Source organism: Squalius cephalus, assembly GCF_949319135.1.
Source record: "Squalius cephalus genome assembly, chromosome: 13".
NCBI classification, from domain to species: Eukaryota; Metazoa; Chordata; class Actinopteri; order Cypriniformes; family Leuciscidae; genus Squalius; species Squalius cephalus.
Genome location: NC_137134.1, coordinates 13508274 through 13536240, shown reverse-complemented (window position 1 = coordinate 13536240; position 27967 = coordinate 13508274). Strand labels below are relative to the sequence as shown.

Sequence of the window (27967 nt, the reverse complement as noted above, 5' to 3'; positions counted from 1 at the left end):
GCCCAGTAAATGAAAGCCATGCCCCCACACATGTGTGTGTGTGTGAAGGTGGGTGTGATTGAGGCACACATCAGCAATCTCCTCCCTCCCTGGTCACTATACATCCTAGAGGACTCCTCGCACTGTCTATCACTCAGCAGAGGCACTCAGTGAGCTCAAGAAGTCCTGACCTGACACCAACTCAAGCAGAAGAACCAGCAGCAACTGTCTTAGAGAAATCAGGCAGCATCCCTTCTCTATTGGAGCAGAGCACCATGGCAGGCAGCACTGTCCTTCACTTGGGCTTCCTTCTGACGCTCGCAGGAATTCTCCTCCTCACATGCAGCTCCGCGCAAAGAGTCAGAGGCAAGTTCAGCACCACGGTGCCGCATGCTCGCAGAACAGGGGCACTCGTGTTTAATTTTTGTGATGCACCTGTTTGTGTTTGAGAATGCCATGCATTTCTGCAGTAGTTCTCGTATAATTAGGATAGCAATAGTTAAAGATGTTTTATTGGAGTTGCAGGTGTTAAGCTTTAACTATAGGACAAATTTCATTATCATTAACCTGTTGCATTACAAGGTGCCTTGGACTGGTCATCAATTTTAATTTTCATTAATTTTTAAGAACATGCATTAAATCTTGCACTTGCAGGTGCATTTGGGCATGCATGAGCAGAACTGAGTGTGTATTATGGGAATTATATGCAGCAGTCAGTCTTGCATGATTATAGATGGGGCGAAGCCAAACTCTGCAAAAGCGAGAGAAAAAAAAGGATAACTGGAGCCTGAAAGGTGCTGGAAAATTAGACACGTGCAATCTGTCTGCCATTGTCCAGAGTCCAACTTGAGAAACCAGCCAGGCACGTAGATCTTCTGTCTTTCTGGCCAAAATCACAGTTTATTTTGTGCATGTATGTGTGTATGTATATATTCCATGAAGGTGATTGATTGTGTGTGTTATAGTGCATGTGTAAATGCAGAATGAATACATTGCACCTTGGCATCCTGTTCAAAGTGCATTTGTGTATGTGTCTAAATATCTTCCAACACCATCCTTCTTTGTGCTAGAGTTGTCCGTGCATATGTGGCGTGTTTCTGTGCAAGATCTCATGCCCCCAGCATCCCTGTGGGCTCAGATTAGCTATGGCATTAGTAATACAAGCTCTCGGTTCACTATCAGCACTCGTTCATCAGCTATTAAAAACCACCTCCATCTCCGGAGGGGAAGAATGTCTGCGCTGGCTCAATGCCCTTTCTCTTGTACTGAGCGTCATTCATCACAGCTAGTCAATCAGCCCAGCAGCGTTCTGTGTTTATACTTCGTTGGCCAACTTCGTTTCCTTATGGATGTTGACTGGACAAAAAGACAGTTTAAATTACCGGGTGGGGATGAGTTCAACAAGAGTGAAGACATATTGAAAATATCTCATTCTTGCTGAAAAGAAACACGCTTATCTGATTCAACTGGTGTGGTTTGCTGGTTTTAGAGTGGTTTTGGCCACTTTTCAGCTCGTTTTGCTTGGAGACCACTTCTGTGAAACAGCTGTACACCAGCTTGGTCAAGTCGGGGGACCAGCTAAACCAGGTTGGACAAGCTTGACCAGACTAGGAGACCAGCTAGAACAGGTTGGACAAGCTTGGCCAGACTGGGAGACCAGCTAGACCAGGGGTAGGCAAGTTCAGTCCTAGAGAGCCGCTATCCTACAGATTTAGGCTCCAACCCTGAAAAAATCCCTCACCTGCCTATAGCCTTAGTAATCCCAAAGACATTGATTATCTTGTTCAAGTATGTTTGAATTAGGGTTGGAGCTAAACTCTGCAGGACAGCGGCTCTCTAGGACCAAATTTGCCATCTTAACCATCTTAAACCTGTTAAAACCAGCAAACCATCTTAATCTGGTTTAAGTTTTTTCAGCATGAATGATGAATTGATAATTGACGCCTTAAAAGGAAACAGCAGTCTGAGCTGTCTGCATGTTCGCTCGACTTAGACATAGCTTCTACTTGTTACTGTACTTCGAGTTGCCGTGGGGCAAAGACAGCTTAACAACACATGTGCAGGCAGCTGTACTGTAAAAGCAAGCCATAGAGGTTCACAATGCACTCTGGGAACTGCAGCCCAATGTTATTGGGGAAACAAACATTGAATTTTGAAATGAGCATGTGTTTAGGAGTGGTGATAGCAATCAAGGGTTGTCTGTATGCTACTAATACTGGTTGTTAATATCAAAATGTGTCTAGATGAATACCTCTGAAAAGTCAGAACAAGACAGAGTGGATGAAAGGATTTGGGGGGTGAAGGGGAGATGGGAACAGCTGTTGAGTGCAGAGATCAGGACTGTTGTAAATGTGCCTGAAAGACGAATGATTTGCTGATGTACGGGAAAACATTAGATTTACGTTCCCTCCGCGCCCTCAGGTGATTTGCTTCTTCTGAAGTTTAGTGGCATTTTTAAATAATCTCCTTGGATATTTGGGTCATGTTTGTCCTTTAATGGGGTACAAAAGAGCCTGCAGTTCTGCAGAAGGACCAGATTTCAGAATTTTCCATGAAAAGTGCTGACTTAAAGAAATAGCTCACCCAAAAATGAATTTGCTTACTCTCATGTCGTTCCATTGCATGCCTTTTTCGTCTGCAAATTAAGAATGTTTCAACAGTTTTTGCCAATTCAATGACAAAACAACTTTGGACCCAACTGATGTTCAATGTATAGACAAACAAAAAAAAGAAAGTCATACAGATTTGATTTGGTGGACATGAGGGTGAGTAAATAGTGATAGAATTTTCATCTTTTTTTTGCGGTGAACTAACCCTTTGGTGGTTGTTCATTGTAAAGCCAAAGATCAGTTTTAGTTTTCTTGAATTTGCTTATTTAAAGCCTTGAACATGAAGGGGGAAAAACAACTGAAATCGTTTGAGAGTGATTTGATAAATTGGACTGATTTTGAATGCAGACTTGGCAACTGCCTTGTGTAGCATGGCTTCAGTCCAGGAGGAATGCTGTGAATCAAACTGACCCTTCTAGAAATCAGTGTGTTTGTAAATTATGTTTTAAGTGGAACAAGTGCCAGACGTCCAATAAAAACTGGACCGTATTCATGCATAAAGCCAAAAACGAACCGTATCTGACAGAACACAGCTTGGGGCTGGTCTTTGACTGATCAGTCTGAACCTGGAAATCATTCAACATCAGAGCCAGGAAAGAGCATGCATGATTACGCTTGTCAGTGGTGTCAAATGAGATATACCTTCCCCCTCTGCTTCCCCTCCATATCTGAGCTATTCGCCCACCCTCTGCGTTTCTGGCTTTTTAAGGTACAACATCAAATCTTTGTATTGAAAAACATATGAAAGAATCAATCCAAGTGACTGGAAACCAAATTTTCAATTGAACTTTGGTGCAAAAAATACCAATTACTCAATGATAATTTTGTTTACTTCGCAAAGTGAAGTGCACAACATGACTTGGCTAAAAACGTATTATTAGTCAAGTAATTGAATCCATTTTTTTCTTTCAAAGTTGAAATGTTTTGGCTTGTTCATTTTGTAATAAGAATGTGTTTCAGATTCTGAGGCTTTCAAAATGATTCATGATTTGACCAGCATGGTTCCCCTGAAAAATGTGATTGTGTTTTCCCTTGACCGTAGAGGTTAAACCATTGTCCAGCCCTTCTCCACTGGTATGGTAAAACTCTTGTAACTGCAAAGCAACATTTTACGATTCTTGTCAGATGTAAAGCTATTACATTTTGGGAACGGAAAATATCTCTCAGCTACGGCTTTTAAAACCTCTGTGGTGACAAGCTGGTGTGAACAGATAAACCAACAACACTCAACCGCAAGTGTCCAGCCTGGTCCGTGACTCAGAGCCTTGGCCCCAGTCTAAAGCTACACTGAGACGATTTAGCAACTGAAAAAGACATCTGATAAAGAAACAAGACTGTGCCTGCCTTTTAATTATAGTTTATCAAAGTTATACGGTACATTTTTGTAATGTAACACCTAAAGTAGAGTTCATCTTAAAGTTCTCTCCACTGAGGAGTTTATTTTACAATGATCCCAGTGATTCAGAAGTGTGTATTTTTCCCTTGTACAAATTCAGCAGCTTCCCTGACCACACACACTTCCTCTCTTCTGTTTGTTTAACTGATTTTTAAAGATTAAGAAGACGAGTTACTGAATCATGTTGTAGATGTTTCGCCTTTCTGTTTGTGGGATCTGAAAGGTGTCTTCTTAGACAGTTTGGAAACACAAAAAGCTTGCAATAAAAACAAATCTTCATGCAGCTTATTTCCAAACAAAATCAGTTCATAGTGACTTACATCCAAATATTATTTAAAAAAAATGTATCATAAAAGTGGTCCATCAGATTCATGTTCTATATTCCAAGTCTTCTGAAGTCATACAATAGCTTTATGTGAGGAAACCCCAAATTTAAGTCATTATTTACTGAAAATATTCCCCTCCGGTGAGCAGTTAACTCTAGAACGATTGTAACTGAATCAATGAGTTGAACTCAGAGGAACAATGAATTCATATTATTTTAATTTAGTCTGTTCTTTTCAATGTTCTGTTTATCCATTTCACAAGCCGGACTGCATGATTAATTCGTGAATGGATAAACTAGATCATTCAAAAGAATAGGCTCAAAGTAAATATTCTTTCACTGATCCAGTTATTGCTTTCAACTCATTGAATCAATGATCTAATTACAGCAGTTCTTAACAGCTTACTAAAGAGGAAGATAATCCATGAATAATGACTCAACTTTCTCACACAAAGCTGTCATATGATTTAAGGAAACTTGGTGTAATGCTGTTCACTATTATATGAACCTCTTTTATGGTGCTTTTTTGGTGGTCACTATGAAATGTCGCTGTGAAGATTTTTCAGAACTTTAAATATTTTACTCTACAGACATCAAATGATTTTGGAGTGACATGAGGGTGAGTAAATAATGACAGAATTTTCATTTTTGGGTGAACTGTCCCTTTAATGAGCCTGATTAATGAGATCTCCAGTCAAGTTTGGTGCTTCACTGTGACTGACAGATTGGGGCGATGAGCTTGACCTGCCAAGCTTGCAATTACTTATAAAGTTAAATACACACATCACTTTCCAAAGGCCGAGACCAACCAGCTTAAATCAGTTTAAGGAGGACGTTTCGTGGCCTCTTTAACTCAGCGTAATCGTTAAACAGTTCTGATTGATGGGAAAAAGGTGGAAGCGGAAAAATCTCAACCCAGCCTGGTGGCTTATTGGATTTAGAATGGGCCTGAAACTGACTCGAAACATTTTCCATGCTGCAAATTATCCAATGAAATGGCAGTGAAAGATGACGCTGGTATAAAAGGAGGAAATTTATAAGGAATTGCTTGGCGCAGGTATGAAAAGATAATGATCAAATCACTTTAAATGTGTGTCAGTGTCATATTCTGAAACTGTTCAAAGCCTCATAATTCTGGTAAATATAATGCTGCGGAATATTGGAGGTCCATATGCTACTGTGCTTTGAGTGAAGCGATGAGGAGCTCAACTGTGAAAGCAATTGTCCTTGATTTACCTCAACGAATATTTTCATGGCACACACTTTTGCACTCCTCAAAAGTGCACTCCCCCTTTGGCCACATAAATCAGTAAACCCCATAAATTCACAAACCCCATCCAACACATGGGAAACATAATGTCTTACTCTTTACTCTTTCAGTAATTAATCATTTATTCATTGCCGTGTTCTGAAAGTCACTATTTTTGTGCAATTCCTTTTTCCTGCCATTGAATGTCAAACAAAGAAACACAGAGTGTTTGAAGAGTTGCAGCACTGTTTCTGAAGCCAATTAAAAATATTACAAACACTACTTTTTCCTCCGCACAGTAAGAAGACAGAATATGAAGGTTCGGATCAACGCCACTGGGGATACCATAGTTTTGAAGTTTGTTCGTCCCAACCCTGACATCAAACTTGAGGGCTACATCTTAGGCTATGGTTCCAGCATGTTCTCCAAACAGTTCATCCAACTTCCAGAAAACGGGGAACCCTATGAGACCGAGATTGGTGAGTTAGAGTATAACCACACTCAGCTGTTATTTCGCTCAAGAGCCTGAAGGAAGCCCACAAAACAATCACTAATGTTGTTTTGTGGGTTAGCATGGGAATGGAGGAGTAACCACAAATTGTTGATTCCTTAACCCAACAAAACCACCGTCTTGATTTGCACACCTATGTTTGCGCCAACTCTTCCATTATTTCAAAGCATAAACTGTAATTAAACCCAAAATGAATGCTATTTGTTAAAGCTTTGGTAACCACAACATTTGTCAACACACAAAAGCAACAGATCACGTTTGACAAGGTAAAAAGGTCACATATTACTCCCAGTAAGACTAACCACAATTATTTTATGAATGGACCTGTGGTCCATTCATCATCATTCTCCCAGGAGCTACAATCCCAGAGTTCATTTTGTATAGGTTAGGGCCAGGTCAGAGGGACCCTAAAGCTAATGTAAGTTTTTACTAAATGGGTTCATGCCAGATGCTTCATTTTGCTTCTGCAGGTAGAGTTCAGTTGCTTGTGGATTTATTGATAACATATTGGTCATTGGACAGTTTTTTGATATTGCATCTTTGATACAGGGCCCAAGCCCTAATAATATTTTTTTTTCCTCAGAATTGGACTTTATAACTCGCAATTGCGAGTTTATATCTCACAATTCTGAGATAAGAAGTCAGAATTGCAGGATATAAACTTGCAATTGCAAGAAGAAAGTCAAAATTGTGAGAGAAAAAGTCAGAATTGCTATCAAATTTCTCTCAATTGCGAGATTATATCCCACAATTCTGACTTTATAACTCGTAATTGCGAGTTTATTATCTCGCAATTGTGAGAAAAAAAGTCAGAATTGTAAGATAAGTCACAATTATCCATAATATTCCATGGTAGAAATAAGCTTCCATAGTTATCGGCCCTAACATGAAAATAATTATCTGCTCATCAGTGTCGGACAGAATTTTAATATCCTTGAAAATCCAATTCTGGGCGATGACAAACAACATGTGATTTAAAATTGTAGTGGACACGATCTCAAGAGTCAACCTCCAAGTCAAAGCCTTTGAAGTTCTCCACAATGAAAAGCACTGACGCAAGCAGAACAAAATGATACATCAATGCTTATCCAGAAGCTTGCAAACAAAGAATTGTTTGTTCCAAAAGGAAGGGCCTCTGAGTTTTTGGCTTTTTTACCTATGCAATTCAGCATAGGAACACACAGTCACATCATTATTCAAGATTGGCCACAGACAGAGGGATCATTGCTCTTGAATTTACAGTGTGTGCTGAGATTTCAATATGATACACGTGCACAACAGATGGCCGAAAGGCGAAAGCAGTTATTGGCCTCTTCCCAACCTGACATGCCACATGCACATGCACTCATAAATGTCCAGATTGTTGTGGACTTTGGAACTGGCACATTTTGTATCACCCTAATGGACTTCTTCTTCTTTCTTTATTTTTTGTCTAAATGAGTTTTCCTGTGTACATATTCATAAGTTTGTTATTTATGCCTTTCTAACAGTTATCACCCCAACAAATCAAATTTTGGCAAATGCGCTGTTTAATTCGGTTACATTGGAAACACGGATGTTTAGCAAACCATTGTCATCACAGAGCTATAAACTGTGTGAAAAGCTTCACATTAATCAACTCGAGACATTTTACTAAATAAATATCCACCAGAATCTTTTGGAATTGTGTCAGTGACAAATAACAGTGTACAAGATAAAGAAAAGGATGAATCTTTTCTTTATATACATAAAGTTCTTAGAACTAAATATTATACCATTTTAAACAATATTAAATTTAATGAGTTGTGTGGTCATCTGGTGTAACAAACAATATCTGAATCCAAAAAAGTTTTCCAATATATATATATATATTTTTTTTTTTAAGTAAAATGTATTTTTTTTTACAACCAAATCAACTTTGTCATGTCATAAAAAAGGTACATTTATCAAATTTTATGAGACTTCACCTTGACACACAGGGGTCCTCCTTTTGTTGACTCCTATACATTTCTTTTCTTGCTTATTTCGTTTATGTTGTCCGGAAGTTCATGAAAGGAACTTGCATTGCACCATGAAATTGCCCTTTTTATGGTTTTCTTTGAACTCCTAAATAACTTGAGATGCTTGCTTTCACAGATGCTGAACCCAAGTATCTGGTGGCTGTTCAGCCCATCCCAACCAATGATGTGAAGAAGCATTGCACAGGTAGCATGCATTTTAAAAAAGTATTGGCAATCGAAAAACCGAAACAGTCCATGGCAGGATATGTTTAGTGGAAAATATGCAACAGATGTGCTATAGAACCAGTGGGAATGTTTGAAAACCTTCACTTTAGCATTAGCTAGAAAACAAATTCCACTGCTAAATTTGATTACTGGTTTGTAACAGGTAAGGTGAACCTGGACAAACCTCTTCACCTGGTGATCGATTCTGTCACGCCGACATCTGTGCTACTATCCTGGGGAACCTACTTAAAGACACCCTACGAGGGAAACATCATGAACGACTGCTTGGAGGACGGGTGAGTTACACACACAACATCTGGATTTTACTTTTTCCTCCACCAACATGTTCCATTTGAGTGTCCTAAATCCCTGAGGAAGACTTAATTTACTCCACTTCATATTTAGGGGCCATTTAACCTGAAAAACATGGGGAAAAAAGATAATGAAATATCATGACACCCTGTCTCCAGTATTTACAGTAGGGGTCCCGTCCTCAGAAGCGTTGCAGTGCAGTGCAGGTTTTTATGCAATGCTCTCATTGCACTGACAGGATACTAGATTTATGTTGCAACCGAGAGAGCCATTCAATGAGTGTGATGTTTTTCTATGCAGAGGGAAAAAAAAAAGTGTGGGATATGGATCCCTGCCACTGCAGGTGTAGTGTGTGTCTACATGTTTAAATGCTTTTTAAGGATACAGGCACTGTTGGGACGCACTGACATGCTCTCAGCCTCCCTAAATCGCTCTGGTTTTCATATAGAGAAATATGTGCGCTTTTTTCCCCCCTCTGTTAAGGGGAGACTTTTGGAAAGGCCATTGGAAATGTTGACCTGGACCAAAACAGTTGGGAGCTAAAGACGTGTACCAGTGCTCTTAAACCTAACATCAGCTCCTTTGTTTAATGTCTGACAACTAATATGGTGACAGAAAACCAGTTTACTAAGTATTAGGGGTGTCAACATTAATACGTTAACTCATGCGATTCATTTCAAATCCTTAACGTGTTAAAATTATTTACCGCAAATAAATGACTGAAGCACGTGAAATTGCATCATTAAAGTAATTTACGTCACGTAGTAAGACGATCTTAGAAGCCGGGAGTTTATCACACTGCATCTACAATGGCGCAAACACATGGTTGGTGAAAATTTCTATTCAAACCCTTTGACCTGATTTCACTTCTCTGTTTGCGATCAGATCACTTTTAAACTGCTAAACTCTTTCAGTCCAATGATTAAGTGAATCCTTCAAACAATCAGACCAAAACAGCGCTGATAAAGAAAACCATGCTTATTACATCAGAGATGGCAGAGAGAATAGACTCATGTTGCATTTTCAAGGAATTATTAATTCCAGTGTGTTTCGCTTTAAAACTCTGTTTCTGAGAAGCGCGAGCCCTCATGCATTGCGCTGTGTGAAATACAGACAGAAAGGAATGCCCAAACATCCCACTGCTGTGTGGCCAGATGATACGCAAACTACGTTTCTCGGCTGGATAAAGCAAACCATTGTCTTAATCGCTAAAGTTTTGATAGATGAGGATTGCAATCAAGGTAAAAACGATTACGGTGACGTACAGGAGTCACATGTGTGAGTCCGTCATATTGATTCGCAAACCTGTTTGGTATCACAACTTGACTTGTCTAAAATGTAAACAAGCTCTTTGCTGATGCATTGTACACGTACTGTGAATTCTAAAAAGTTTTTTTTTTTTTTTTTTTACTGTAATGTTTTTCATGGGTGCTTTGCTGTGCATACATTTATGAATTATATGGACTCATTATATTGGTTATTTGGTGTCCTTTTGGAATCTCCAAGTGTCCTTTTGGAAAGACATCTAAATTTACCTTGAAAAAAGCTTGCAGAAAATACAGTTTTGTGAGAATCGCCTTGATTCTGATGGTTTACTTTGCTGGCAAATGATGACAAAATTAATGTGTTGAACAAGATAAATGGTGTATGCTTAATTTCACGATAAGTGTGCGATTAAAATAATCTATTGACAGCCCTACTACATAATTTGATGATTTATTATGACTAGCCAAAACGGTGTACAAATGACTCTTGAGCCTTTTAGATAACCAACGTGTCTTTGAACCAGGCATTACACCATCCGCTATAGAGAAAGAAACAGGAAGTGGATCTACCAAACCTGCCCCACCTCTGATACCGTAATCGACAACCTCAAGCCCAACACACCCTATGAATTTGGCGTCCGATCCAACAAAGACGACCGTAGTGGAATGTGGAGCAAGCCAGTGATCCACAACACCAACATGGGAGGTAACAGATACCCTAAACATCCATTCAAGGTTTTGTCTGAGAAGCTGAAAGATGATCAAGTCTAACTTGCATTGCCACTGTTTTGTTTTCAGACAAAAACTTCCAGATAACCTACAAGCCGAACAGACCCCTTGTCAAGACTTTGGTATGTAGTGTTGTTTCATAACAACTTTTATATAGTGTAAATGACTGTCAACCTAATGACTTTAACAGGCAAAACCACATGCCATGCACAACTTTAAGAGTTTGTGTGATGTCTCCGTTATTTAATTCAAACCATGTTCACATTCTGAGACAAAAAGATCTTTTTATTTTTTATGGGGCATTGGTGCAACAACACAGCGGTCACAAAAAAATCAAACCAGAATATCATAGAGATTTTAGGGGTGGAAACTTTTGATTTAAGTAATGAGTAACCAACAGGTGAAGCCACTAGCAATGCCCTGATAACCACCCAAAACACCACCATAACCACATTACAATGCCCTGGTACCACCTCAGAAAATGTACATATTTAAAAATAAGCAAATAATATAATGCTAGCACTCTATTATCTTACTTTTTGACCTTTTCTCTTCCATCCCTGCTGAAAAAAAGCAGTTTAAACAAGTCTGGTTTGCGGGTCTAAGCTTGCTTAAGATGGTTATCTGGTCTCCCACCATGCTTTGGCAAGATTGCCTTTCTTAGTTTGTTGTGCTTTCTGGTCTATTTATGAACTGTCATGGACATAAAGATCTGTGCCTGCGAGCAAACTCTTTCTCACATATTCTCAATCTCTTAAGTCAAGAATCCAGTTGTTGTATGTGTGTAAGGTACTCAATCTTCTCAGCGGAGGCAAGAAATAATACATGCCTGTCAGGGCATTTCAGGAACACTTTAGACACGGTGGAGAGACCCTGATTGCAGAGTTCTTTTACATGAAATGAAGACAGAACGCTGTTCTGTGTTCTTTCACTCTACACTTCATTTTTAAAGAGGGTAGAAAAAAAATGTGTGTAACCCTCTTTTTACAGGCTGGACCTCACAGCAGTCTGTTCCCACCTCGACATGGTAAGACCATCAACTACTACTTTTAAGAATTGCCACTTGTGTAGTAAAGAAAACAAGAGAATTCTGTCATCATTTACTCACCCTAATGTCATTTCAAACTCGTATGGCTTTCCTTCTTCCTTAAAAAAAACATATAATGATGGGCTTTCAAACTTTGAAAACAAAGCACCTTCATCAAATATCAAGAAAAGTAGTTTGGGGGCACTTTTAGTATTCAGGTGGCCTGGTGTGGGGAACAAACTGAAATTTAGGTGAACTGTGTAATTTCTGTGGTTCTGATGGCAACAGTCTGCCATTAGTCGAACAAACAGATAGCTCCGCCCCAAACTCACACCATTGGTTGAGGCAGTGTTGCCATGCTGGGCTGGTCGGAATCCTCAAACAAACAAAGCAATGTTTTGATAGCAAAGTGACAATGTTTACTCCTTGGGAAGCAATCTACCAGAAGGCTTAATTGTAACTTATAACTGTCTCTAATTATTAAGCTGAACTTCTGGGTGTTTTTAAAGGTGCTTTTTGTCATTTTAAATCTTGATAGCCCTTTTTATACCTTGACAAATCCTGGTCAATGTATGCTGGATGATATCTTGCAAGTAAGTAAGAGTAAATCGTGACAGATTGTTTCAGTCCATGTGTAAAATGGGTCAAACTACTTTCAGTACTGTTCTTTTTCTCCTATCTGTTTGAAAGTGTTTTGTGTTGGTTTCCTCCTTCACAATCTTCTTTCTAGGTATACCCAACATAAGCCAGCCAGGATCGCCCAAAAACACAGGCGTTAATGGAGGTCCCAAGACATCTTTTGGTAATTTTCCCTCACTCTTTCTGTTTGCACTCTTCTTTCATACAGGGTTTTATTGCAGTCAATCGAAGTCATGCTCACAGTAAAGACATTTAATACTCTCTCCCTCTCAAGAGCCTTGTTGGGGATGCCTGCTCACTTTTTCTCTCTTATTTTTTTTTTTTTTTCCATTTACGAAACATTGCATTATTTCCCACAGCTCCACCAATGGGTCAGCAAGGAACTGTGGCTGCTCCAAGAGCCAATGAGCCAAAATGGCCTCAGCTCCCATTGGGTAACCGAGAGAAATTTTATTTTGAAGTTTTGCTTATGAGCAGTCAGTTGGTAATCGCTTTGCTGGGTGTGGGCGGGGATTAAAGACATCCGCTGTTATGATTGGCTGCATGCTGGCATGCCTTGTAAGAACGTTGAGTTAGAAAGTCCCAATCCTGCCGTGATGAGGATTCCTGACCAGTCGCCTCCACAGTGAGGAGGAGGTGTGAGTGTAAGTTTTCCCAGGGTGCTGTGCAGCGAAACCCCTCTGCGGTCACGCATGGTCACGCATTGGCGCGGTCTCTGTAGGCCTGCTCACGCTCCACCCATCAGCACCAGTCAGATTCTGTGTCCACCAATCAGCTCTCTCTCTGTCACACTCATCTCTGCCCATTCAGTCCCCTATCATTTCATCACCTGTCAATCACATCATAACTGTTAAAATGTTTGGTTTCCTCAGTCCTCCATCTGTTTCATTACTGTGGCCATAAATGGCACTCTTATGTCTTTATTTCTGCCATTGTTTTCTCTTTGTTCCTCTGTGTCACTGAATATTTCCCATAATGTTAATAATGTTTCCCATAATGTTAATGTTTCCAAACGGAACCCAATAAGTGATAAATACCTCAAACTACCCCACAATTATTAATTAATAAAATAATTGTATATATAGTGGTAAATTTAACATCAAATGATGGCTCTATTAAATCTTATTCCACTAAATAAAAATATGTAATTTATATGTTAATTTTTTAATTATATGTATTGAACATGGTAACCACAATTGTGTACCATGGTATCATCATGTAATCATCACTTTACCCCATTGTATTGGCAGAGTAAGGTCATAGTATTATGATATCAAAATTTTAGTAGTCAGTAAAATCCAGCGTGTCAGTCAGCACTCATGTACCAAATTTAATCAGTACACTATTACGATACTGTACAAAGACTGGTATCATGTTTGTTTTTACTATCAGCTTTTTTCATTGGTTCACTCTTCATCCTCTTTTTTCTGAACCTCATCTGTTTTTTCATCTTCCATCATCTTTATCTGATTTCCTCAACCCTTTCATTCATTTTCAGAGTTTTTTGCATTTTGGTCTGCTGGCCTTCGTTCAGTCTGCATGAAGTCACTGCATGCAGAGAAAGAATCAGTCCCATGTTATTAGTTCTAGCAGGGAAAGGCAGAAATCTGGGAGTCCCACTTCCTTTCCTGTCTTCCTCTGTCTCTGAACTCTGGATAAGATAACATTACATCTCTGTGTGCCAAACTGATTATGAGACCAAAGTCAACAAGTTAATTCTCAACCCCCTAGGCAAATCTGTCAAGACAAGTGCTCAACATCGATAACAGACACTTAAGCGTCCGTACCATCTCAGCTCGATGGAATGGAACTGAGAAACTCTTACAAACAAGCTTAATATCGATGCAATGCAAACAACTTCCAAACAGTCTTAACAACATCATTACAGTCCACCCTGTAATACTCCTCTAATCATGGTCTCAACAGTCAGTCCTACTGGAAAATCCAGATAAAACCAGTTCAAGGTGGTCCAAACAGCTGGTACAGGCTGGTCTAGATGGATTATTAGTCGTCCTACCACCTGGTGGGGCCTCGTAGGTTACCCTGGATTAAGCTGCTAGAACACTGGTTAAACTGGTGAGCTGGTTAATCAGGATCCATCTTCAACTGGTTGACCAACTAGACCATCTTGAGCTGGAATGACTTGGTTTTTCCAGCATGGAGGGCTCATCTGCTCCTTTCTCCTAAACAGATTCAAACAGCCATGTTAGAAATGACTCCTCTCAGCTGGTGGAGATCCCTCCTGTCCTTCCCCAACACCTACCCACTAAACCCTCCCGTCCTTCAGTCACCCCTACCCCCAATTCCTTACCCAGCAGTACCCGGACACCCCTACACGGACGCCCTCAAACCAGGGCACCTAGTGCCACTCAGATGCCACATAGTTCCTCTGGTAATTCCTATGTTTCCTTCTTATTTTTTTAAGTTGACGGTTGACAGGTAATGAGAAAATAACATATTGCGTTAGTGATTCACTATTCACCACACAGATACTTGGTATTTTGCCGTTTGCCGTTCAACCTTTGGCTACACGTTCTACCACTGCAAACTTAGTCTAAACACCAGAATATCAGACTTCAAAGCTTTATTCAATTCATTCTCCTATTTTTTTTTTTCGGGTGCTTTTGGAGAAAAGTGATACACAGGAAATTAATGGATGTTCAAACCACGTTTCAATCAAACGCAGTCATTCGGTAACTTCAGCCACAAACAGACATTATTTCACACTCCGGCTCAATGGATTACAGGAAGAGCTGTCTCTAGTCTGTGTGAGCGAGACGGCCAGTAAAAACAGCAAGAACCGGTTACATCAGTTCATATAATCCTCTCATTTATTTGCTCTGTCAGGCAAGCTATCACAACTGTCCCATCGGTGTATATCATGTCTGTGTTATTGTCTGAAGTCACAGCTTTCCTGTATCCTCCCCTACACCATGTTTTGTCTTCACAGGAATGCACTGCTGCACTTTAATGCAACCACCAACACATCAGATTTAGCCTTACTGTAGTCAGAACAATGAAATTATTATTGATAAATTCACACATCATCCAGTTTTACCTTAAACAATGTAGTAAGCTTCCAACAAAGACAGCATTTTTTACACATTGTAAGCGTTCCAAAATGTATGCTACATGCTAGCATACATCCTATGTGGAAAACATATAACTATGCAAATCAAGTGATAGTAGGAATGGTATAATTAGGTATTATTATTTAAGTACTGAAAAGTATCAATTAAAAACTTAAATGTAGTTATATTACTCTATATTTTTATGTTTATGGAAATGTTGCACTGTTAGCTTAGCAACATGTTAGCATGAGACTATTGAAATCAATTTTATGTTGGGTCTCTATTGTACTTTGCGTGTGAAACGGTATTTGTATGATGTGCAAAGTTGCTACCGATGGAAAGTGTTCCAAATCAGAAGGTAATTTCAGTTAGGATGCTAGGCTAGCAAGGCAGATCACTTGTTTTGGTGTCATGATTCATGAATGTCATTTTCCTTTTAGTGAAAGAATGTACTATACAGTTTAATTTAGCATTTGAAGATCAGAATCAACACTTAAATTCCTTGATGGTATGTTGAAAGACAACTAGCTAACTTTGACATCTCTCATCAGCCCACAGATAGAAAAACTTTTTAACACATAGCAGCCCTTACATAATTGTAAAGTATCTGCCCCAGCATGCACTTCACTTCCTAAAGCCGACAAGGCATAACAAAAGCTGCTGTTGTTTTTTATCTAGGCAAGAGCATCCGGAGAGACTCCATCTCTTCTCTTCCATCCAAACCCATCGATTCAGTCCTAACAGGGACCACCAAGAACCACACATCACGGAGCAGAAACCCTTTCTCTCCCCCTAATGACATGAGACATTCTTCCCCCAGGACCAGCGACTCGTCCAGAATATATGGGGGTAAAAGACATTACTCTTACCCCTCTTATGCTAGTCTTTTTATTTCTCTACTCTTTTTTTTTGTGTTTTCTCTTCTGCTTTTCTGTTTTATTTATTTATTTATTTTTTACCTAACTTAAGAAACAAAAAAACCAACAACAAAAAAAAAAAACAGTTAAGAAAAAAATAATATTACTTAAGAAAATGATTTTCTTTTCTTTTGCTCTGCATTCTTCCCTGTCAGCACAATGCCATTTGGTTGCAGTTCTCTTGGGGCATTTTCTCTTCAAGAGCCCAGTTTTTTCCTTTGAAACATGTGGTGTGTGTGTGTGTGTGTGCAAACCAGCTATCATACTCTGTCACACCTGACAGTTTTACTGTCAGCAAAGTATGTGTGATTTAGCCCGATGGGCAAGCAGACCGCCAGCATTTGCACTAATCTGATCTTGAAAAGCCTCTCTTCCCCTCAGGCAGTTGAGCGGCCGCCTATATCTCTCTATGTAAACCCCAGTTTTCTTCAGCTGCAGTGCATCTCAGCAAAAACAACATGATGCTACCTTATTCTTCCTTTTCTCCATAACATCCACTCTTTTCCCCTCCAACAGTTAACGGTGAGCACCATAAGGGACTTTCTCTCCCCAAACCAGTCATCTGGTCCAGACCAAGAATGGGTAAACAGAGCCAACTCGTCCTGTTTGTGTGTTAGCCATCATTAACCTGCAGAAATATTGTTTGTGACGCAGCCTATATGCCCATGTTGGTGTCCTTCCCATCCATAATCTCCTGTAAACTCGTGTCTGTTCATTCATCCATCCACTCATTCACCAGTCAACCCATTTGCTCGCAAATCTGCCTGTTGTCTTCAACGTTTGTTGTCGTTTTGCAAGCTTCTGCAGATCCCATGCTGCCGCGAGCTTTGTGGTGTAATTGTCAAAGCTTTTCCCCAGATTGGTTTCTTTCATTTCTAAACCATCATGGTGCTGTAGGACATTTATTTTCAAGAGAAAAACATGTCTTTTGGAGGACACAGAAACCCACCGCAATGTCCTAAACTGTCTTGTAACATTCTGTGGCTCTTTTATTTGTGCATTTCAGCAATAATGTTTGAAACTCCCTTCTGCAGAGGACTGTAGCTGCTTCTGGTTAAAGTTCATTGTGTGCATGACTACTTGCATGCTTTATTGTAGTCACGAGCTTCCATGTGGTATGAGGTCTTTTTCAATATGCCATATTGTTTATCTGTGTAGCAAAAACAAAAAAGACTGAAAGATGACAACATTTTTGTATTTATCCACAACCTATTAATTCACATTACTGTTATTGTCAACACAAATGCCAAAATTCAAGGGCACCTTACTAAGAATTGCTTTAGCGCTATGAAGTGAACTAGCTGACTTCATACAAATCAGGTAATAGCACAATAACAGACACAAAATATGCGGTGAACTCAATTCACACGGCGTATCGGTTCTGACTAGACTTGGTTTTGGAAGACGCAGCAGACTTTTGCAATACGCCGTACTTTCCAAGACTATGCAGTATGACTCCACCACTGCGATATTTACATTTCCAAAAAGTACGTACGACTACACTAAATGTTTGAATATTTGCCTGTTCATACTCTTCCCTATTATTTGATCATTTGATGACAAACAAAACAATCCCAGGTCTGCAAAGTGATTGTCACATCTTATAGCTTGTGCAAAGACAGTGGAATACAGCAAAACGGATCATTTAAATTAGCACAGTTTGTTGGCATGGATTCTCTATCTTCTGATCAAAAGCCAGAGATCTGTGGAGATCAGTGGTGGCTCTCATTAAAGAGGGGTCTTATGGCAGATTTGCTTGACAGTGATTGCCTGAAATTTTCTAACCAATGTAATGATACCACAAGAGTTTTAGATCACCCAAAACATTGGGCATCACCACCGAAAACCTCAGCTACCTCTTTGGAAATTGCTTTCCCTCTGTAAAAGTATGACATCTGTTGGTCTTTAGTTTTATTTTCTGTAAAGCTTGGCTTTTTCACCACCCAGCTTTGCAATTTTTAACTCGTACCATCGGGTTTAGTGATCTGAGCTGTGTTTGATTGCCCTGTGATGAACTGAGGGTTTCACAACGGGTTCCTTGGATGTAAATCGAATCAGTTTTCCTGGGATGGGTCCACATGCTCTAGTCTGTTTGCTTTTTGGCTGTACTCCAAGATGGCACTGAGAACTGAAGGCTTGAAAGATGGATGAAGTGCCAATGGTTAGACTTCATCCATACAATGAGAAAGAAAACAAGCAATTTTTTCTCATTTCCAATTAACTTTGAGTTTGAACAATCTGTTGCTCCCATTTAGCAAAGCATCCAAATTGCAGGTTCTCAAAAGTAAACAATCATAGTCAGTTTGATACTTTAGTTTCCATAGATCAAGGATTTGAAAATCACTTTTTTTTTCATATTAGAAGATTTCTTGTCCTTTCCATTTTCAAATTGGCATATTGGATTTATTTCCCTTTCCTTTTTATTAAGATGTCAATGTCTTAAAAGCTGAAAGCAGTTGACGCCGATAGACTCGTGGGCAGTGCGCCGACAGCGCTGTTGCGCTTCGGGCGACCCAAGTTCAAGTCCCGACTCGTGGATCTTTCCTGATCCTGTCCCCCTCTCTCTCTCTCTCTCCCACTTTGCTTCCTGTCTGTAACTGTCCTATCATAATAAAGACAAAAACGCAAATTATATAAATCTTTAAAAGCTGAAAGAGGGGGGAAAAATCACCTTAAATCGAAGAGGTGTGAAACTCATTCAACCCCAAAAAATAATAAGAAAGGGAAATTTTCCATTAAAATCGTATTGCCTTTTGCTTTGCTGAAAAAGTAGCTAAACCAAGTTGAGGCTGGTAGTGATGTGTTCCACTGTTTTTCATGAGAATTAAATCTTAGGTTAAGAGAACATGAGCAGGATAATAATAATAGTAATGCATTTTATGTATAGGCGCCTTTCAAAACAATCGAGGACATCTTACAACTTAATGACAGTCATGAAATACAAGAAAGCAATACAATCAAAGCAACATCAGCATTAAAATAATCCATGAATTAAAATTAATCAGGAAAAGCTCATTTAAAAAGATGGAGTTTTAAGACATGGTTTAAAAGTCAACATACAAATTGTGGAAGAGAGTTCCAGAGACGAGGAGCAACAGAGCTGAACGCTCTGGATCCCATAGTGGTTAATCGCACAGCTGGTTAACAAGGGAAACAGATGAGGAATATCTAAGAGTGCGGGTGGGAGTATAAATGTGAAGCAAGTCAGAGTGATATGAGTGTACAGGATTGTGCAGAGCTTTAAAAGTGAAAAGCTGAATCTCTTCCTCTACACAATATTTAACAGGAAGCCAGTGTAATTGATAAATCACAGGAGAGATGTGCTCAATGGAAGAGGTTCAAGTAATTATGCGGGCAGCTGAGTTTTGGACCAACCATGGAGAAGATTTAGATGTAGCTCAAATAGGAGAGAGTTACAGTAATCAATCCGTGAAGTAACTATATCATGTACAAGAATAGCTGCGGTAGTGGGTGTAAGAAATGGACCAAGACGACTGATGTTCCGTAAGTGGAAATATGTGGACCGAGTGACATTATTAACATGTCTTTCAAAAGACAAGCTACTATCAAGTATGACACCCAAACTCTTAATCTGAGAAGACAGTGAAATTATGGAAATATAAATAGTAAGTGAAAAGCTGTCAAATTTTGCCAGATTGGATTTAGTGCCAACAAGAAGAACCTCAGTTTTATCAGTATTTAGCTTGAGAAAACTGCAGGAGAATGGGGATTAGATCTCATCTAAACAGTTCAAGAGGGAATAAGAACAAAGAGTAGAATTAGGCTAGGAGGACGAATAGAGCTGAGTGTCATCCACGTAGCAGTGGAAATTAATACAAAATATCTTAAAAATATGACCAAGAGGTAAAAGGTAGATAATAAGTGGGTTGTGTGGCAAATAGATGGAAGGGCTGCTTCTGACCTCTTACTGCTGTGTTTTTGGTGCAATTTTTTGACTTAGCGCATCCTTGTTTGTTCATTTATTACTGGAAAAGGGAGAGGAAACTAGATTCTGGCCTGACTTCACTTCATCACTTTCACTTCCATCATTGCAGGTTCTCCAGCTGCACGCCTTCCTATTCTACCAAAAAAGCCTAATCTTGTGGGCAAGCCTGGAGGATTAGGTGGGTAAAAAGTTAACTGAACTTAAAAGTACAACCAAAAAGGAGCGAAAAATTATTTTGTCATAAAATTGACCCTTAGACTACAAAAATGTGAATTAAAAATGTTTTACAGGCTTTTCTGCCAGTTAACACTGAACAACTTAGGAAGATGTTATGTTTAAAACATTTAATGTATTCACTCACTCATTAATGTACACAGCAGACAAGATAACAGGCCTGAATCAGGACAAAGACTCTATCTTGAAAATCAGGGTGCCACCAGTTTCTCCAACCAAACCATCCAAACCAAAGACAACATCTGCTCCTGCAGTGACAGGTTTGTCTTCAGGTTTTTTTTATTTTATTTTTTATAATATTATTCAATATTCTGCTGAAGGTTAGACATTCTTTTAATACATTTTCACGTGGTGTATAAAAATACCATGGTGGTAACAATCTGTTAACCACTGGTTTGAAATTATTGACACTGTTCATATTTTTGGTGTCCTAGCACCCCGATTTGAGACCTGGGAAAACTCTTCAGTTTTCAGCTCTGTTCCTGCTTCTAAAGTTGATGCCCTGGGCAAAGAACGCTACATTGGTAACTAGACTTTCTTAATCACTGTAGCTGTGCATGCCAAGAACTCTGAATGATGCTAATTTGAGTTTCAGAGCCAAAGCAAAGAAGACAAGTGTCTGAATTTAAACACAAATGTGTTGTTGTCCAGCTCCACATGTGGTCTATAAGACAGATAAGAAGCCAGATGAGCCCTGCTCCATCACCACCTCTCTGAGTTACTTCCCTGAGGAGGAGGGTGGAGAACAAAATGTCACCAACCCTCCAAGAACAGCCCCATCCAACCTCACCGTTGTAACCGTGGAAGGATGCCCCTCCTTCATTATTCTCGACTGGGAGAAAACCGATAATGAAACAACAGGTAGGACAGAGGGATGGATTATCAAAGGAAACCCAAAGTCTAATGTCTTTTGGGTTATACCCATTTGTATCCGAGGAATGGAATGTGTAATATGTTGCGGTGTTAGAATGAAATTTGACCTTGTCTTTGATGGATCAAAGTCAAAAGTTAGGGTATGACTCAAACACTAATACTTGGATTTGATCAGTCAAACACCAACCCAAGACTGTGATCTGTCAAACAATAACCCATAATTCTGACTGATCAAACACAAACCCTCTACTTTCATTTGTCAATTTTTATGAGTCAAAAACGAACCCGCGGCTTTGATTGGTCAAACACTGACCCACAACTGTGATCAGTCAAACACTAACCTATCTGACGACGGTGATTGGTAAAACACAAACCCTTTACTTTGATTGGTCAACTTTGATGTGTCACTAGCATTTCACTAGCATTGACTGTGATTAGTCAAACAAACACTAACCACTGACTTTGAGTAAAACACTAACCCTTGAATTTGATCAGTCAAACACTAACCCTTGTCTTTGACTGATCAAACATTAATCTTCTACCGTGATTGGTCAACTTTGATCAGTCAAACACAAACCCTCTACTTTGGTCAACATTGATCTGTCAAACTCTAACCTTGCACTGTAATTGGTCAACTTTGATCAGTCAAACACTAACCCTTGACTTTGATCTATAAAACACTAACCCTTGACTTTAATGGGTCAAACACTAAACTTTGGCTTTGATTGGTAAAACACTAACCCTCAACTTTGATCGGTTGAACACTGTCAACTTTGAACTGTCAGAAACTAACTCTCAACTTTGGTGTAACCAAACTGTGACCAGTCAGTCCCTTACCCATTTCCTTGTCATTTGACTTTTCACAGAATATGAGGTTATCTCAACAACTAAAGGTCCTGATGGTGAACAGGTTTCTATTCTGACCACCAACCAGACTCATACGGCGGTGGAGAACCTCAAACCAGAGAGCAGGTACAGTCTCAATGCAGAACGCCAACCTCTCTATTTAAGGCACTCTGCTGAATTTGATAGATGTATTTTAGTTGATGTGGGTGTCAAATACCAGGGTTGTTAAGACTTGCACGCATCCTGAGGTCTGGACAAGGTGTTGAATGTGTGCGCTGTGGTCTGGCTGTAGGGGAGCCGTCACGCTTGCTAGCTTTTTAATGAGGCTGAATATAGGCTCAAGATCTGGTGACACAATATAAACCAGGGCTTCCTATGGACTGCTTCTCAAGGCACGTGGGCCTTGGTTATGTCTCTACATCACACATGGAGGATCCATTAGAAGGGGGGCATAGGATTTGAGTCCTCAGTCTCTGCAGAATAAATATATCAAGTGTCAGGGCTCAAAAGACGGGAAATAAGAACCTCATTTTACTCAGAATTTGACAACAACCCACCAGGATTCCAATACAGAAGTCCATTTTAATAATTTTGGATTAAGCAAACTCAGAAGCACTGTCAGAACACTGTCAGAAGCATAACATAAGATCTGAAGTGAATATACTTAATGGTTTTATGTGGATCAAAGCAGAAACGTAATGTCCCATCACCTCTGTTTTTCTTACCTTACAGTTACGAATTCAAGGTGAAGCCCAAGAATGAGCTTGGTGAAGGGCCACCCAGTGAACCGGTGTCTTTCAACACAGAGTCTGGTAATGCGTTTTCTCTTAATTCTTAATTAAAAACATTTGAACAAAATATACTTACTGCTTATTTGAACAACTTTTGCCCCCCAAATTTAATTTCATTTGACCCTTTTAGGACAAGGCAAGCTTAGTTCCCGGTTGTAAAACTTCATGTGGTGCAACTTCCTGGAAAACTTAATGACTTTTCTGAATTAATCATTGATGATATTTTAAAAATATATATATACTTTTTATTAGGGATGTCCCGATCAAGTTATTTTATTTTATTTATTTTTTTGCCACCGATCCGAATGCCAGTCTTTCAGACCTTGAGTCCCAGTCAGTCAGATCCTTGAGATCGACTCAGGACATTCCTACATTTTATATTAAAAACGTAGATTTAAAAACTTAAAATGTGAACATTTACTTATACATTATTCAAGGTGTAAGGAAAAATCTTGTTGTTGTTGTTTTTTACTTGATGGTTACATTACATTTTGTGGGGTAATTACATTTAAACGTTCTTATAAATGGTATAAAAGTTGTTTTAAAACCATATAAAACCATGAATACAAAAAAAAAACTTTTTTTTTTTTTGGTACATGTGTTTTAAACTAGGAGAAAAAAAAAAGATTTTTCCTTTTCTTTATTGTGGACACTCTTACATCACAGACCCAAGATAATTTTGATCTTATCTTATCTTGCCATATGCACAATTTAATGTGAAATAGATGTCCTAGAGCTATCTGAATGTTTGTTTATTTCGGCAATAGTTTAACCATGAGTCGTCGTATTCTAAACAAATCCCAGAATTAAAATAAAAGATGTTTTTGAAGTCATACATTAGGCATACAATGCAAATAACCCCAGAGAAATGCTGCAAATTGCTTTTCCATGGCTTGTGCAAGTCAGCCAATATTTGTGACCTCTCCTTTATCTCTTAGAGATACAGTACATGTAATGAGTTGCTTGTAGTTAACATAATGACTCCAGCATGTCCCCGCACTGTCGTAACGTTAAGCCCCATCACTGCCTGCTGATGCACCCATGGAGTGTTGTCACACAGCCAACCTTTCCCTGTCTTACAAGCTCACTAACAACATATCATAAATAAGGAACAAATAAAGACCCATATCTTCCACGTTTTATGGGAGGAGGCTTTAGTTTTAAACCTCGTCTGGCCTGCATAAAGAAAGTCTAGCAACAGAATGGAAAGCAGGGCGAAGGAAAGAGAGTCCATATGTGCGATGACGGGAAAGAAATAGAGGAAAACTGAATGATGAGATTTTACCGCCAAAGCCCCTGAGGCTCAGTCTCTCCCCTATAGCTTTGGCAGATCCAGCAGGTTAGTTCATGCCAGCTGATCTCTCTTCATAAGGGAGATTCAAAATAAGCACAGTATTTTCAGCTTGTTGGAATTTATTGTACTTTTTTTTGTTGTTTTTTTGCTCAAGGCACTCTGCCCACCCATGGATAGCCAATGCAGAGTTGGCCGATTTGTGTCTTTAACTTTCCTGCGGGCTACAGATCATTTTGATCGTCTCTATGACCAGGTGGCTGTAAAACAAAACCATAATTTCTAATTTCTCCTCATTTGATCCTTGTTTTCTCTTGCAGCGGATCCGCGAGTGAGCGAGAACGTCTCAGGTACGTGTTTCTGCTTTGCACCCTATTTCTCTCAGGTGACAAATTCCTATCTGTTGAATAAATGGATAATGTAATGAGCAGTCCTAGTAGAGGAAAGAAAACGAACGAGTAAAGGAGCTGTGGAGACTTCCTATGAGTTCACTTCTTCCATACCAAGATCTCAGCCAGATAAAACATTTACTCAAGAGTGGCAAATGGATAACACCATCCTCTTCAATCCCTATTCTCAAATAAGGGCCTTGGTTGCCTTCTTGCACTTAGTGAATTGCAAGAATCTCCCTTGATTTCTTCCTGTGTATTGTCTATTCCACACGAAATTGATTGTAATGAACAATGGATATAGAGAGCAAAGTCAGCCAATAGTAAGACAAGGTTATGACAGGAGCCAATGGAAACACAGACTAATGGAGCAGCCCCTCGGCTCTTAGTGTCCAGCAAGCCTTTTCTAACACGTGTATAAACAAAAACGGGGTCTGTACTCCAGTAATCTTTTCAAAAGACCACTGAAAGAAACATTGTTTTGCTCGATCTGTGCCAGAACATAATATCTGGCCTTGTCAGTTCGTAAAATAACATCTTGGGGTTTCTCGGCATGCTTTTCAGGTAAAGATGCCATTTGGACCCAGTTCCCCTTCAAAACCGACTCCTACTCCGAGTGCAACGGGAAGCAGTATGTGAAGAGGACGTGGTACCGCAAATTTGTTGGCATCCAACTCTGCAACTCCCTTCGGTACAAGATCTACCTGAGCAACTCCCTCAACGGTCAGTCTTCTGAAAACTGATCCATACATTGGGTTCATTTTATGCTGGAATAGATTATGCATTGGTAGCTCTTTTCTTCTCGGTTCCTTTAGGTAAATTCTACAATATTGGAGACCAGACAGGTCACGGTGAAGACCACTGCCAGTTTGTGGACTCATTCCTGGATGGCAGAACAGGAACTCAGCTTCCTGCAGACCAGCTACCAACCAGGGAAGGTATTATATCTGCAAGAAACCACTGATATAATGTTACTGTTACCTTTTTGAAGTTCCAAACCCAGAATGAAGCTTTCTTTTAAAACCAGTTGATCCAGTTCACAAAACTCTTCTGAATGATTAATTGTGAAATTGTATTGAGCCGCATCTGAACTCACTGAATCAATGATCCATTCGCAGCAGTTAACAGCTCTAGAGGGGAAGATCATCAGTGAAAATGAATTAATTTTGGCTATTCACACAAATCTATTGTATGACTTCTGAAAACTTAATTTACAGTAATAGATATATACAGTATAGATATTGATATACAAGTCATATAAACCACTTTTATGAAACTCATACCTTAGCTTGAAATCTTCAGTCCCCATGCAGACTTTTGACACCATGTCGTAATAAACATAATTATGAGGCAATGACCTGTTGACGTTCTAATCTTTTCACATCCTCAGACTCGGAATTATACATTTCTTTGACACTAACACTATCAAACGGCAAAATTAACCTGCAGTGGTCAAGTGGGAGCTCTCAGAAAAGGCAGAATTCATAAGTTGTAATAATTGTAATTACGGTAATTCCGACATGGCGTTAAAGAACATCTTACCGGTTTCAAACATTGCCTGTTAAGTTTCAGCCTGGTAAGTTAACTATGGCTGTGTCTAAAATCGCATACTCTTTTGAGTATGTACTTCTTTTGAATAAGTAATTACTTCACGACCACTAAAAAAGTATGTTCTATATAGTATGAATGTGTGTAGTATGAATTTAATCCGGACACATGACTTTTGCCATGCTACCTTTATCAAGTGACCTACTAGCGTTAGTTGTGTCGCTTCACTTCCACTCATAAACCTCTCCGTGGCCTCATGTGCATTATATGCACACTTCCGAATCTCGCTGGTAGAAGTTGGTCATCCGGATACTTTTTGCCTACTCTTTTAGGAGTACTGTGAATTCGGACATAATCAATTTGTTACATACTGTTTTTCGCCTACTAAATAGTAAGGAAGTATGCACGTTTGGATGCAACCAATTACTTGGCCAATGCTTGTCTTGATGATTTTCAGGTTTCTACAGAGCAATGAGACAAGAGCCAGTCCACTTTGGCCAGATAGGTGGAAACTCCCACATCACCTACGTTGCATGGTACGAGTGCGGTACGCCGATTCCAGGGAAATGGTAGGACCGGAGCAAGTGTCCCGACGGAACCCTGAAGAGCAACTCTCATTGGTTGGGGTCGGTGCCTGCTAATGTCACATGACAGTTTTTTTTTTTTTTACTGTTTCCCCCCCACCAATGATGGTGAGTTCGGTCACTCCTCAGCCTACATCACCAAAAGTTCGTACCATGTATAATAGTGTACAGGATCAAAGAGTCAGGGAATACTTTTGAGGGCATTTGTAACATGTAATAGCAAAACAATGCCTCATCTTTTTATTTATCGTACAGTAACTAGAACAAAGGTTAAAAAAAAAAGAGTTCATTATTAGAAAAACACCGGATACATTGAAGTGATGAACAAAAAAAGAAAGGTAAAAAATACTTGTTTAAATATTGGGAAGCTGGCTCCCTGAAACTATTTTGATATTTTGTGTAATATTATTTATCAAAGTTTGTGGTTTCTTCATTGGCTTTCTTCCAGTGAGAATGGGCCAGGCTTTTATTAAGTGCTTTAAAGACAGCCTGGGCTTTTGTCTACCACCAGAGGCAGCTGTATTAGTTTAGGTCTCTGTTATGTCAGATTATATGTATAGCTGGGACTCTTCGCTATGTTGCTTTTACAAACACATTGTACTGGCTCAACAAGTCAGCTTTACCCACACTAGAATAGAAAGAATGGACTCAAGACGACAACACGTCTATGTTTACAATGGGTTGGGATGAACATAATCATTTTCTTTACATGCACACACACATCTACACACACAAAACATGCAAATTCTCATTCACTCAGATGTTTTGTACCATGGCTGTTGTCTTCCAATGTATGTCCTGGTATATTTAATGGTTCTAGATCGTAAGGATGACCTTACTCTTGCAATTTGCACAGCACAAATGTATTTATATGTATATGGAGAGAGTATTTTTTCAGGAAACCTATGAGAGAATTAAAGATCCTTTCCCCTCAAGCTTGTGAAACACGACACAAGTTTTTAAAAATAATTCTCGCTTTTTTTAGCGTTAACCCACTGAATACATTCAAGGAGTCTTGAAGATCTTAATACTTCAAGGAGAGCTTGTCTGGGTCCCATATTTTGTACAGTTATGTCCCTGCCAATCCCTTGGCAGAGTTTCTCTGGCTTATCCGTATTTTCATGGAATATGTTTGTAAGATGAAACTGTTGTTTGTTGTTGTTGTTCTGGGTTTGTTCTCTTCTGTATGTATTTTACAATAATAAAAAACAGAAGTTTTGTTTCTTTTTTAA

General features: G+C 39.3%; 1 protein-coding gene across 22 annotated transcripts; it reads left to right on the top strand.

The window, feature by feature from the left end:
• Nucleotides 1–27967, top strand: abi3bpb (ABI family, member 3 (NESH) binding protein b). 22 transcript variants are annotated; one of them, XM_079891545.1, is made up of 22 exons: nucleotides 112–345; nucleotides 5858–6037; nucleotides 8185–8253; nucleotides 8437–8569; nucleotides 10375–10556; nucleotides 10649–10701; nucleotides 11570–11606; nucleotides 12337–12408; nucleotides 12605–12679; nucleotides 14437–14637; nucleotides 15995–16165; nucleotides 16750–16815; nucleotides 20289–20357; nucleotides 20560–20673; nucleotides 20848–20937; nucleotides 21065–21274; nucleotides 22153–22258; nucleotides 22865–22944; nucleotides 24535–24564; nucleotides 25168–25326; nucleotides 25419–25541; nucleotides 26609–27967. In XM_079891545.1, the coding sequence occupies exons 1-22, from the start codon at nucleotides 255–257 to the stop codon at nucleotides 26722–26724; spliced, it is 2427 nt and encodes an 808-aa protein (XP_079747671.1). In that variant the 5' UTR covers nucleotides 112–254; the 3' UTR covers nucleotides 26725–27967. The 22 variants fall into 22 exon arrangements, with proteins under 22 accessions (XP_079747662.1, XP_079747671.1, XP_079747660.1 ...); XM_079891534.1 differs by having other exon boundaries at nucleotides 20557–20673; XM_079891551.1 differs by lacking the exon at nucleotides 12605–12679.